This window comes from Bombina bombina, chromosome 2, assembly GCF_027579735.1.
Source record: "Bombina bombina isolate aBomBom1 chromosome 2, aBomBom1.pri, whole genome shotgun sequence".
NCBI lineage: Eukaryota > Metazoa > Chordata > Amphibia > Anura > Bombinatoridae > Bombina > Bombina bombina.
Window position 1 is genome coordinate 859,453,610 of NC_069500.1, and position 14,096 is coordinate 859,467,705.

The 14,096-nt window shown below is 42.1% G+C and overlaps 1 protein-coding gene across 1 annotated transcript in view; it reads left to right on the forward strand.

Annotated features, from left to right (window-relative positions):
* The window catches only part of POLR2B (RNA polymerase II subunit B), a 764,705-nt gene that overhangs the window by 667,159 nt on the left and 83,450 nt on the right, over positions 1-14,096 (forward strand). The window contains exon 9 of the mRNA XM_053700123.1: positions 3,320-3,414. Coding sequence (XP_053556098.1) covers positions 3,320-3,414 — 95 coding nt within the window. The remainder of the gene's footprint in view (positions 1-3,319; positions 3,415-14,096) is intronic.

Consider the following 14,096-nt stretch of genomic DNA (forward strand, 5'->3'; position numbering starts at 1 on the left):
AAGCTCTGTTTGAGCCAATGCATTCCATAGATATTAAGTTATCTTGGAAGGTTTTTTTTTCTTATTGCTATCTCTTCTGCTCGGAGAGTTTCGGAAATCTTGTCTTTGCAGTGTCATTCGCCTTATCTTTCATGCGGATAAGGTGGTTCATCGTACTAAATTGGGGTTTCTCCCTAAAGTGGTTTCGGATAAAAATATTCATCAAGAATTTGTTGTTCCTTCTCTCTGTCCCAATCCTTCTCATAAGGAATGTCTGTTGCACAACTTGGATGTTGTGCGTGACCTAAAATTCTACCTTCAGGCGACTAAGGATTTTCGCCAGTCTTCTGCCCTGTTTGTTTCTCAGGAAAGCTTAAGGGTCAGAAGGCTACTGCTACTTCTCTTTCCCTTTCCCTCTGGTTGAGAAGTATAATTCATTTTGCTTCCGAGACTGCTGATCCGCATCCTCCTGAGAGAATTACAGCTCATTCTACTAGAGCTGTCTCCTCTTCTTGGGCTTTCAAAAATGAATCTTCTGTTGAACAGATTTGCAAGGCTGCAACTTGGTCCTTTCTGCATACTTTTTCCAAATTTTCCAAATTTGATTTTTGATTGAACAGGGGGGATTAATCACATTAATTTTATTATGATTATGCTGCGACATGTGTGAGATAAGGCTCAGGCAGATTTTGCAACATACAGGTTTTACTTTTGTCTTTTGGAAGCTATGCAGCCCAAAAAGGCTTTGCACACTTTTTTCCTGTAGCAGGGGCGATGCTGCATTGCGCACCATGTGATTGGGTGTGGTCACACTGATTTCCTCTTACCTGACTGTGCGGTTTACTGGAGAAAAAGCGGTTTCTCTGTTTGGCCTTGGTCATAGGAGGTGGTGAGTGCCCCAAACATTGGGGTATAAAGGTGCCGTTTTATCTTATTATTCAATAGTTTGCTTTTATACGCGCAAGCTATGGTGGATTCTGATGCTTTAGCGGGTACTCCCTCTTTACCTAAGTCTAATACCTGTCTATATTGTGAGGATGCTGATCAACATTTTGGAACTTCAAGCGATCTTCAATGCTCTGAAGGCTTGGCCTCTTCTGGGTTCGTCCAAGTTGATCAGATTCCAATCAGACAACATAGCCTCAGTGACTTACATCAACCATCAGGGGGGAACGAGGAGCTCCCTAGCAATGAGGGAAGTATTTTGGATTCTGGAATGGGCGGAGGCCCACAACTGCTCGCTGTCAGCGATCCACATTTCAGATGTGGACAACTGGCAAGCGGATTTCCTCAGCAGACAATCCTTTCATCCGGGGGAATGGTCTCTCCATCCCGAGGTGTTTGCGGAGATTTGCAACAGATGGGGTAGATCTCATGGTGTCCCTGCTCAATTCCAAGCTACTCAGATATGGGTTGCGGTCCAGGGATCCTCAGGTAGAGCTAATAGATGCATTAGCAGTGCCTTGACGGTTCAATCTAATTGACATATTTCCGCCGTTACCACTTCTCCCTTGTGTAGTGGCCCGCATCAAGCAGGAGCAAACATCAGTGATACTGATTGCTCCATTGTGGCCGCGAAGGATGTGGTTCACGGACCTGGTGGGTTGTCCTCATACCTGGTGGGTTGTCCTCATCTCCTCCATGGAGGTTACCTTGATGTAGGAATCTGCTGCAACAGGGTCCTTTTGTTCATCAAAATCTAGATTCTCTGAGGCTAACTGCGTGGAAATTGAACGCTTAGTCTTAGCAAAGAGAGGTATCTCTGAGAGGGTTATTGACACCCTCTCATTCAGGCTCGTAAGCCTGTTACTCGTTGCATCTATCATAAGGTATGTAGAGCTTACTTGTTCTGGTGTGAAGAGCGTGGTTTCGCCTGGCATAAGGTCAAGGCTGCCAGGGTTCTTTCCTTTCTCCAGGAGGGTCAGATTTTGGCCCTTTCTGTTTTGCTGCAGAGCTCCCTGACGTGCTATCCTTCATTAAGGCTCTGATCAGGATCAGACCTGTGTTTAGATCTAACGCTTCACCTTGGAGTTTGAATCTTGTTAAGTTTTTGCAACGGGCTCCGTGTGAGCCTCTGCATTCGGTTGACATTAAATTGTTGTCCTGGAAGGTTCTTTTTCTATTGGCTATTGCGTCGGCACGCAGAGTTTCTGAAATGGCTGCCTTGCAATGTGAATCTCCTTATCTGGTGTTCCACACTGATAAGGCTGTCCTACGTACCAGCTTGGGTTTTCTTCCTAAAGTCGTGTCTGATCGTAAGATCAATCAGGAGATTGTAGTTCCTTCCTTGTGAAGCAGTACCTTCAAAGGAGCGTTTACTTCATAATCTGGATGTTGTTCGAGCTTTAAAGTTTTGTCTCCAAGCTACTAAGGATTTTAGACAAACTTCTTCCTTGTTTATCTACTCTGGGAAGCGTAAGGGTCTGAAGGCCTCTTCGACTTCTTTATCTTTTTGGTTGAGTGTTATACACTTAGCTTACGAGTCAGCAGGATTTAGACCGTCTCAGAGGATTATGGCTCATTCCACTAGAGTGGTGGCTTCCTCTTGGGCCTTTAAGAACGAGGCCTCTATGGATCAGATTTGTAAGGCGACTACCTGGTCCTCCTTGCATTTTTAAAATTCTACAAATTTTATGTTTTTGTTCCGGCTGAAGCAGCTTTTGGGAGAAATGTTTTGCAGGCTGTGGTGCCCTCAGATTAGGGTCCACATTTTTTACCCCTCCCGTTATCATTGTGTCCTCTAGAGCTTGGGTATAGTTTTCCCAACAGTAAGGAATGATCCCATGGACTCTCCTCATATTAAGAAGGAAAACATAAATTATGCTTACCTGATCATTTAGTTTCCTTCTGTATGAGGAGAGTCCACGGCCCCCGTCCGTATACTCCGATGGGCGGACCAAAATGTATCTTCTCTTCCGGCACCATTTATACCCTGATATTTCTCCTACTGTTCCTTGTTCCCTTGGCAGAATGACTGGGAAACTAGGGAAGTAGGGGGAGTATTTAAGCCTTTGGCTGTGGTGTATTTGCCTTCTCCTGGTGGCCAGGTTCAGTATTTCCCAACAGTAAGGAATGATGCCGTGGACTCCCCTCATACAGAAGGAAATTAAATTATCAGGTAAGCATAATTTTTTATCAACCACTCTGGTAGGGGCATAAGCCTGACTTAAAAATGGTAGTTCAGTGCTTCAATTTTAATTTAGTTTAAAATTAAGCATGGTTCACCTTAGAAGTATTATAAATATGTTTTAAGATCCATTTATATGAATTTACTGTAGCTAATATAAACCTAAATCTATCCAAATAAAATACATAATTTTTTCTTTTTTTTTTTATACAGGTCTGTGTTCTATCGTTCATATAAAGAACAGGAATCAAAGAAAGGATTTGATCAAGAAGAAGTTTTTGAGAAGCCTACTAGAGAAACATGCCAGGGTGAGAAAATATATATTTTTTTTAGAAAAAATTCAGGTCATAAAAATCATACTAAAATAATTATATCTGTACATTAAGAAAAGCTAAACGAGGAATACACTGCAATATTCTTTACTTGTACTTCTTGTTCACACCTCCAAGGGACATGAGTCAATATTAAACTTGCATGGTTCAGATAGCATTTTATTTTAAGACTCTTAATTTTTCTTTGCCTCCGCAGGAGGAAGGGGGAAAATGTTGGCCCTCCAGATGTTGTTCAGAGAGAGGGGTCCTCAGACTGATTTGAGGACTAGTTTTCCCCTCAGAGAGCTACTGTTTGACAGAAGAAATATTTGGGAGTATGGGGTAGTGTCATAATTACCCCCAGTGGGAGTAAGACAAAACAGTATGAGATACAACGCTCCCAAAAAATCTTAAACTTTGCTACTCCCTAAATTTTCAAATACTCCTAATATGTAACAAATGTTAAATGGTGCAACAGTATAGGGTGTGTGCTAAATGTTTCTCATTCTGCTATTAATTTAGGGCACACCCTATACTGTTACGCCACCCAGTGGGAGTAAGTCATAGACCTGCCACAGCTGTTGCAGCCTCCTCCTGTTGGATCTTCATTATACTACATAGATCCTCTGCTGTTACTCGTACAGCACTGGATTGGCTGGTCTACTGGAAGCAGAACAGGGTCAGTGGTTTTATTCCCACCTCTTTATTCTTCCCAAAAAGGAGGGCACTTACCGCCCTGTTTTAGATTTAAAGACTTTTCTCAGGGTTATGTCTTTCAATATGGAAACCAATCAGACTGTTCTTCCTCTTGTTCAGCAAGTGCATTTTAGGTCCACAATAAATATAAAGGATGCTTATGTTCATATCCCTATTCTCAGGGATAGTTATTGTTTTCTAAAATTTGTATTCCTGGAAAAGCATGTTCAGTTTGTTGCTCTTCCATTTGGACTGACTACCACATTTCTTTCATGTAATTGGCAAGAGTTCATGAGCTAGTGACGTATAGGATATACAATACTACCAGGAAGGGCAAAGTTTCCCAAACCTCAAAATGCCTATAAATACACCCCTCGCCACACCCACAATGCAGTTTTGCAAACTTTGCCTCCTATGGAGGTGGTGAAATAAGTTTGTGCTTGATTTTCTTCTGTGATATGCGCTTCTCAGAATTTTGAAGCCCGATTCCTCTCAGAGCACAGTGAATGTCAGAGGGATGTGAAGGGAGTATCACCTATTGAATTCTATGGTTTTCCTCGCAGGAAATCTTTTCATAGGTTCTCTATTATCGGTCGTAGAGATTCATCTCCAACCTCCCTTTTCAGATCGACGATATACTCTCATATTCCATTACCTCTACTGATAACTGTTTCAGTACTGGTTTGGCTATCTGTGGATGGGTGTCTTTCGGTAAGTATATTTTCATTACTTAAGACACTCTCAGCTATGGTGTGGCACTTTATGTATTAATGTAAAGTTCTAAATATATGTATTGTACTTATATTTGCCATGAGTCAGGTTTATGCATATTTCCTTTTGCAGACTGAGTTTCAAAATTGGGAAAAACGTATTTAGGAAGTTATTTTTTCTTACCTGGGGTATAGTCTTTTTCTTTAAAATTAACTGTTTTCTTTAAATTTCGCGGGCAAAATGCTATTTATTGCGTCATTTTTGGCGCAAGAATTTTTTGAGCGCGAAGGTGCGTTCGTTGACGCAAGTTCCCTATTTCCTGCGTCTTAGTTGATGCCAGGTAACTTGCACAAGGTTGCGTCTGCCATGACGCGAGTTGCGTCATTTCCGGATGTTAGCGCCAAAAAAAATTCATTTTGCATTGCGTGTCATACTTGGCGCCAAATAATTTATTTAAACCCCACTTGCTATATGCCTCTTGCCTTTCTCTATGCTCAGAGGGTTATGCTGTTTGCATTTTTTCCCATTCCTGAAACTGCCATATAAGGAAATTGATATTTTTGCTTTACCTGTTTTCTTTCTAATGACACCATGAGTCCACGGATCATCTAATTACTATTGGGAATATCACTCCTGCCCAGCAGGAGGCGGCAAAGAGCACCACAGCAAAGCTGTTAAATATCACCTCCCTTCCCTCCCACCAAGTCATTCTCTTTGTCTACGTTAGAGGAAGGAAGTGGTAAAGTTAGGTATTAGAAAAGATTCTTCAATCAAGAGTTTATTTATGTACAAGATTGTGCTGCTTTGTCCTAGGGTGTAGCCGTAGTCAATATCAGTCTCTTCAGTAGAGCAGTGGTTTTAGAGCAATGGGAACTTGTGGGACATAACTCTCACTGCGCTTCCCATATACTGATGCTGCCCTATCTTTGAAAGTCTGAGGGATTTTACTCAGTCTTTTCTCTTGTTTCATAGGTCCATGTGAGGGAGAGGACCTCTCTAACCTGGGAGCTGCCTTGCTGTCGGGCAGATTATGAGGTAAGTGCTGACTTTAATATCTGGGGTTAATAAAGGACTCAGAAAAAGTTGGGCACTTTATTTCATAGAATGGGACACATAAAGGGCTCATTGGAGTTGGGCACTTTACTTTTAAAAAGCATGAATCTCCTAGGTTCACAGGAGACACTGGGGCTAGATATGAGAATGCATATACATTATGGTGGTTTCACATCTCCCGGCGGTTTCATAACAATATGCCGACGGGAGATAACTTTCTTGGCGACGCCCACGATGGGCGGTACTAGAGGAGGCGGCAATTGCGTTGCGCGCCTTTTTTCCCTTCACTTCCTGGTAATCGGAAGGAAAAGTTATTAAGCATCTATTTCTACTACGCATTCTCTGGTAATTTTATGCGTGTTTAGGAATGGAGACTGACTTTCTACATCAGCTGCTGAGTTCCTGATCTGTTAGTGGGAACGACTCCTGTTCAGAAAGAGTCGGGTGCAACAGACAGGTAGGCACCTCAGCAAAGTACTGCTGAGGTGTAGAGGTGACAACCTGCAGCGTGCATTGCTACCGTCACTAGCGCGGCAGCATATTGGTTTGATGAGTTGTCTCACACACACACACACACTGTATCTCTCACACACACACTGTCTCTCACACACACACATACACTCTCTCTAACTCACACACACACCGTCTCTCTCTAACACACACACACTGTTTTCTCTCTCACACAAACACTGTTTCTCTCTCTCTCTAAAACACACACACACTGTCTCTCACACACATACACTGTCTCGGGACCGGATCTTGTAGGGGGCAGACTTTCCTCCTTCGCTCAGGCTTGGGTTCGAGATGTTCAGGATCCCTGGGCAGTAGACATAGTGTCCCAAGCATACAAACTAGAGTTCAAAAGTTTTCCTCTCAGAGGCAGGTTTCTGCTTTCAAGATTATCTGTAGACCAGACAAAAAGAGAGGCGTTCTTACACTGTGTAAGAGACCTCTCCGACCTGGGAGTGATAGTTCCTGTTCCGCTGGGTTTTATTCCAATCTGTTTGTGGTTCCCAAAAAAGAGGGAAACTTCAGGCCAATTTCAGATCTCAAGAGTCTAAACAAATTTCTCAGAGTACCGTCCTTCAAGATGGAAACTATTCGTTCCATTCTCCCTTTGGTCCAGGAGGGTCAATTTAAAGGATGCGTACCTGCATGTTCCCATTCACAGGGATCATCACAAGTTTCTAAGGTTTGCTTTTCTAGACAAACAAATCCAATTCGTGGCTCTTCATTTCGGTCTTGCCACAGCTCCCAGAATTTTCTCAAAGGTTCTGTGATCCCTGTTAGCGGTACTCCGATTATGGGGCATTGCAGTGGAGCCTTATCTGGACGACATCCTGGTCCAGGCGCCATCCTTTCAACAAGTGAGGTCCCACAGGGAAATATTGTTAGCCTTCCTGCGATCTCACGGATGGAAGGTAAATTTGGAAAAGAGCTCCTTTGTTCCAAAGACAAGGGTAACTTTCTTAGGAACCATAATAGATTCCCTATCAATGAAGATTTTTCTGACAGAAGTCAGGAAATCAAAGATTTTAGATTCTTGCCTAGCACTTCAGTCCGCTCCTCGGCCATCAGTGGCTCAGTGCATGGAGGTAATCGGTCTGATGGTGGTGGCAATGGACATCATCCCGTTCGCTCATTTCCACCTCAGACCTCTGCAGTTAAACATGCTCAGGCAATGGAACGGAGATTTGGATTTGTCTCCACGAATACAGCTGGAGCAGGAGACAAGGGATTCTCTTCTTTGGTGGTTGTCTCAGGATCATCTCTCCCAGGGAACCTGCTTTCGCAGACCCTCTTGGGTGATTGTGACAACAGACGCCAGCCTTTTAGGATGGGGAGCAGTCTGGGGCTCTCTAAAGGCTCAGGAAACTTGGACTCAGTCGGCGTCTGTTCTGCCCATAAACATTCTGGAGCTGAGAGCAATCTTCAATGCTCTTCTGGTCTGGCCCCAGTTAGCCTCGGCCCGGTTCATCTGGTTCCAGTCGGACAACATAACTTCAGTGGCTCACATCAATCATCAGGGAGGAACGCAGAGTTCCTTAGCCATGACAGAGGTAGCCAAGATAATTTGGTGGGTTGAGACCCACAATTGCTGTCTGTCGGCGATCCACATCCCAGGGGTGGACAACTGGGAGGTGGACTTCCTGAGCAGGCAGACCTTTCACCCGGGGGAGTGGGAACTCCATCCGGAAGAGTTTTCCAGCATGATTCTCAAATGGGGTCAGCCGGAATTGGATCTCATGGCATCTCGGCAGAATGCCAAGCTTCCGGATCGAGGTCCAGGGACCCTCAGGCTGTCCTGATAGACGGCCTGGCGGTACCTTGGACCTTCAGTCTTGCATACTTATTTCCTCCGTTCGCTCTTCTTCCTCGGGTCATTGCTCGAATCAAGCAGGAGAGGGCGTCGGTGATCCTCATTGCACCGGCTTGGCCTTGCAGGATTTGGTATGCAGATCTGGTGGACATGTCGTCTCTTAAACCTTGGAGACTTCCGTTGAGGAAGGACCTTCTACTTCAAGGGCCCTTCCTTCATCCAAATCTAGTTTCTCTGAAGCTGACTGCTTGGAGCTTGAACGCTTAATTTTATCTAAGCGAGGATTTTTCAGAATCGGTCGTAGAGACCATGATTCAGACTCGTAAACCTGTGACTAGATTGATTTACCACAAGATATGGCGTAAATATCTATTTTGGTGTGAACCCAAGGGCTACTCTTGGAGTAGAGTTAGGATTCCTAGAATTCTGTAATTTCTTCACGAAGGTTTGGAGAAAGGATTATCGGCAAGTTCTCTAAAGGGTCAAATATCTGCCTTGTCTATTTTGTTACATAAGCGTCTGGCGGACGTACCAGACGTGCAATCTTTTTGTCAGGCCTTGGTCAGGATCAGGCCTGTGTTCAAACCAGTTACTCCTCCATGGAGTCTTAATTTAGTTCTTAAGGTTCTTCAAGGGGCTCCGTTTGAGCCTATGCATTCCTTAGATATTAAATTGTTATCTTGGATAGTTTTGCTTCTTGTTACTATTTCTTCTGCTCGTAAAGTGTCAGAGCTCTCGGCATACAATATGATTCTCCTTACCTTATTTCTCTTGTAAGGTGTATCCAGTCCACGGATCATCCATTACTTGTGGGATATTCTCATTCCCAACAGGAAGTTGCAAGAGGATCACCCACAGCAGAGCTGTTATATAGCTCCTCCCCTAACTGCCATATCCAGTCATTCTCTTGCAACTCTCAACAAGCATGGAGGTAGTAAGAGAGAGAGTGGTGAAATATAGTTAGTTTTTTTTCTTCAATCAAAAGTTTGTTATTTTTAAATGGTACCGGAGTTGTACTATTTTATCCCAGGCAGTAAATAGAAGAAGAATCTGCCTGCGTTTTCTATGATCTTAGCAGGTTGTAACTAAGATCCATTGCTGTTCTCACATATGTCTGAGGAGAGAGGTAACTTCAGCAGGAGAATGGCGTGCATTTTATCCTGCTATGAGGTATGTGCAGTTACAATTTTTTCTAGAGATGTAAATGCTAGAAAATGCTGCTGATACCGGATTAATGTAAGGTAAGCCTGGATACAGTGATTTAATAGCGACTGGTATCATGCTTACTCTCAGAGGTAATACTCTTATAAAATTGCAATATAAAACGTTTGCTGGCATGTTTAAGCGTTTTTATATATGTTTTGGTGATAAAACTTTATTGAGGCCTAGTTTTTCCACATGGCTGGCTTAAATTTTGCCTGGAAACAGTTTCCTGAGGCTTTCCACTGTTGTAGCATGAGTGGGAGGGGCCTAATTTAGCGCTTTTTGGCGCAGTTAAAATTACAGACTGAGACATCCAGCTTCCCTCAGGAGTCCCCTGAATGCTATAGGATATCTCTAAAGGGCTCAAAAGCTTTCCAAAGTCGTTTATTGGGGAAGGTAGGGCCACAGCAGAGCTGTGGCAGTTTGTTGTGACTGTTAAAAAAAAGTCTATCGTTTTTTTGATCCGTTTTTTGAACTAAGGGGTTAATCATCCATTTGCAAGTGGGTGCAATGCTCTGTTAGCTTATTACATACACTGTAAAAAATTTGTTTGATTTACTGCCTTTTTTTCACTGTTTTTCAAATTCTGACAAAATGTGTTTCTCTTAAAGGGGCAGTACCGTTTTTTATATTTGCTTAACTTGATTTAAAGTGTTTTCCAAGCTTGCTAGTCTCATTGCTAGTCTGTACAAACATGTCTGACATAGAGGAAACTCCTTGTTCATTATGTTTAAAAGCCATGGTGGAACCCCCTCTTAGAATGTGTACCAAATGTACTGATTTCACTTTAAGCAATAAAGATCATATTCTGTCTTTAAAAAATTTATCACCAGAGGAATCTGACGAGGGGGAAGTTATGCCGATATTATCCTTTCTCCAAGAAGGTTTGGAAAAAGGATTGTCAGCTAGTTCCTTAAAGGGACAGTTTTCTGCACTGTCTATTCTTTTGTACAAGCGTCTGGCAGATGTTCCAGACGTTCAGGCATTTTGTCAGGCTTTAGCTAGAATCAAGCCTGTGTTTAAACCTGTTGCTCCGCCATGGAGCTTAAATCTGGTTCTTAAGGTTCTTCAAGGAGTTCCGTTTGAACCTCTTCATTCCATAGATATCAAACTTTTATCTTGGAAAGTTCTTTTTTTTGGTAGCTATTTCCTCGGCTCGTAGAGTCTCCGAGTTATCTGCTTTACAATGTGATTCTCCTTATCTGATCTTCCATGCGGATAAGGTAGTCCTGCGTACCTAACCTGAGTTTTTACCTAAGGTGGTATCGAACAAGAATATCAATCAAGAGATTGTTGTTCCATCTTTGTGTCCTAATCCTTCTTCAAAGAAGGAACGTCTATTACACAATCTTGACGTGGTTCGTGCTTTAAAGTTTTACTTACAAGCTACTAAAGATTTTCGTCAAACATCTGCTTTGTTTGTTGTCTACTCTGGTCAGAGGAGAGGTCAAAAGGCTTCAGCAACCTCTTTCTTTTTGGCTAAGAAGCATAATCCGCTTAGCCTATGAGACTGCTGGCCAGCAGCCTCCTGAAAGGATTACAGCTCATTCTACTAGAGCTGTGGCTTCCACTTGGGCCTTTAAAAATGAGGCTTCTGTTGAACAGATTTGCAAGGCGGCGACTTGGTCTTCGCTTCATACTTTTTCAAAATTCTACAAATTTGATACTTTTGCTTCTTCGGAGGCTATTTTTGGGGGAGAGGTTTTACAGGCAGTGGTACCTTCCGTTTAATAACCTGCCTTGTCCCTCCCGTCATCCGTGTACTTTAGCTTTGGTATTGGTATCCCACAAGTAATGGATGATCCATGGACTGGATACACCTTACAAGAGAAAACATAATTTATGCTTACCTGATAAATTTATTTCTCTTGTGGTGTATCCAGTCCACGGCCCGCCCTGTCATTTTAAGGCAGGTAATTTTTAAATTTAAACTACAGTCACCACTGCACCCTATGGTTTCTCCTTTCTCTGCTTGTTTTCGGTCAAATGACTGGATATGGCAGTTAGGGGAGGAGCTATATAACAGCTCTGCTGTGGGTGATTCTCTTGCAACTTCCTGTTGGGAATGAGAATATTCCACAAGTAAAGGATGATCCGTGAACTGGATACACCACAAGAGAAATAAATTTATCAGGTAAGCATAAATTATGTTTTTTTCATTCAGATAAGGTAGTTTTACGTACAAAATTAGGATTTCTACCTAAAGTAGTTTCTGACCGGAACATCAGGAGGTTGTTCCTTACTTGTGTCCTAATCCTCCTTCTCAGAAGGAACGTCTTCTGCACAATTTAGACGTGGTACGTGCTCTAAAATTTTACTTAAAGGCGACTAAGGATTTTCTTCAGTCTTCTGCCTTGTTTGTGGTTTCTCTGGAAAACGTAAGGGACAGAAAGCTACTGTTACTTCTCTTTCTTTTTTAATGAAGAGTATCATACTTTTTGCCTATGAAACTGCTGGGCAGCATCCTCCAGAGAGAGTTACGGCTCATTCTACAAGAGCTGTTGCTTCCTCATGGTCATTCAAAAATGAAGCTTCTGTGGAACAGATTTGCAAGGCTGCAACTTGGTCCTCTCTTCACATTTTTTCAAAATTCTATAAATTTGAAACTTTTGCCTCGGCTGAGGCCACTTTTGGGAGAAAGGTTCTTGAAGCAGTGGTGCCTTCCGTTTAGGTTCCCTGTCTTGTCCCTCCCTTATCTGTGTACTCTAGCTTGGGTATTGATTCCCAATAGTAATTAGATGATCCGTGGACTCATCGTCTCATTAGAAAGAAAACAAAATTTATGCTTACCTGATAAATGTATTTATTTTTTGACAAGATAAGTCCATGGCCCGCCCTGTTCTTAAGACAGGTTGTTGGTATGTTATAAACTTCAAAAACCTCTGCACCTTATTGCTTCCTTTCTCTCCTTTACTTCGGTCGAATGACTAGGGTGGGAGGGAAGGGAGGTGATATTTAACAGCTTTGCTGTGGTGCTCTTTGCTGCCTCCTGCTGGGCAGGAGTGATATTCCCAATAGTAATTAGATGATCCATGGACTCATCGTGTCAAGAAAGAAAGAAATTTATCCGGTAAGCATAAATTTAGTTTTTTCTCTTACATTTGCAAGATGTCTCAATCTGATCCTGTTTAAGAAACCACTGTTGGAACCCTGCTGCATGATAACAGTTCTACCAAAGATAAGTGTATCTGTTGTAAATTAGTAGAAATTATATCCCCAGCGGTAGTATGTAACAGTTGTCATGATAAACTTTTACATGCAGACAATGTATCCATCCTGTTGTTCCTTCAACATCTAATGTACATGATATCCCTGTGAATTTAAAAGATTTTATTGCTGATGCGATTCAGAAGGCTTTGTCTGCTATTCCGCCTTCTAATAAACGTAAAAGGTCTTTTAAAACTTCTCAGAAAGTTGATGAAATTTCAAATGACCGACAACATACTGATTTATCTTCTCCTGATGAGGATCTATTTGATTCAGAAGATCCGACCTCAGAGATTGACACTGACAAATCTACTTATCTCTTTAAGATGGAGTATATCCGTTCCTTGTTAAAAGAAGTGTTGATTACTTTGGATATGGAGGAAACTAGTCCTCTTGATATTAAAACTAGTAATAGTTTAAATACTGTTTATAAACCTCCTGTGGTTACTCCAGAGGTTTTTCCCGTTCCTGATGCTATTTCTGATATGATTTCAAAGGAATGGAATAGGCCTGGTACTACTTTTATTCCTTCTGCTAGGTTTAAAAAGTTGTATCCCTTGCCAGCAGTTAGATTGGAGTTTTGGGGGAAAATCCCCAAAGTTGATGGGGCTATCTCTACTCTTCACAAACGCACTTCTATCCCTATGGAAGATAGTACTTCATTTAAAGACCCTTTAGATAGGAAACTTGAATCTTAGCTATGGAAAGCTTTTTTATATTCTGACTATCTTCTCAGGCCTGCCATTTATATGGCTGATGTTGCAGCTGCATCAACTTTTTGGTTGGAAAGTTTAGCACAACAGGAAACAGATTCTGATTTGTCTAGCATTGTTCGTTTGCTTCAACATGCTAATCATTTTATATGTGATGCTATTTTTTATATCAAAATTAATGTTAAATCTATGTCTTTAGCTATCTTAGCTAGAAGAGCTGTGTGGCTTAAATATTGGAATGCTGACATGGTATCTAAGTCTAGATTACTATCTCTTTCTTTCCAAGGTAACAATTTATTTGGTTCTCAGTTGGATTCAATTATTTCAACTGTTACCGGGGGACTTTTTTTACCTCAGGATAAAAGATCTAAGGGTAAATCTAAGGCTTCTAATCATTTTCGTTCTTTTCGACAGAATAAGGAACAGAAAGACAATCCTTCCCCTAAAGAATCTGGTTCCAATTGGAAACCCTCTTCAAGTTGGAATAAATCCAAGCCTTTTAAGAAACCAAAGCCAGCCCCCAAGTCTGCATGAAGGTGTGGCCCTTATTCCAGCTCAGCTGGTGAGGGGCAGATTCAATTTTTTCCAAGACAGCATTGTCTCTCAAGGGTAGCGAATAGGATTCAGAGTAAGTCCTCCTGTGAGACGGTTTTTTCTCTCACGCGTTCCAGCAAACCCAGTGAAGGCTCAGGCCTTTCTGAAGTGTGTTTCAGATCTAGAGCTTTCAGGGGTAATTATACCAGTTCCGTTTCAGGAACAGGGTCTGGGGTTTTATT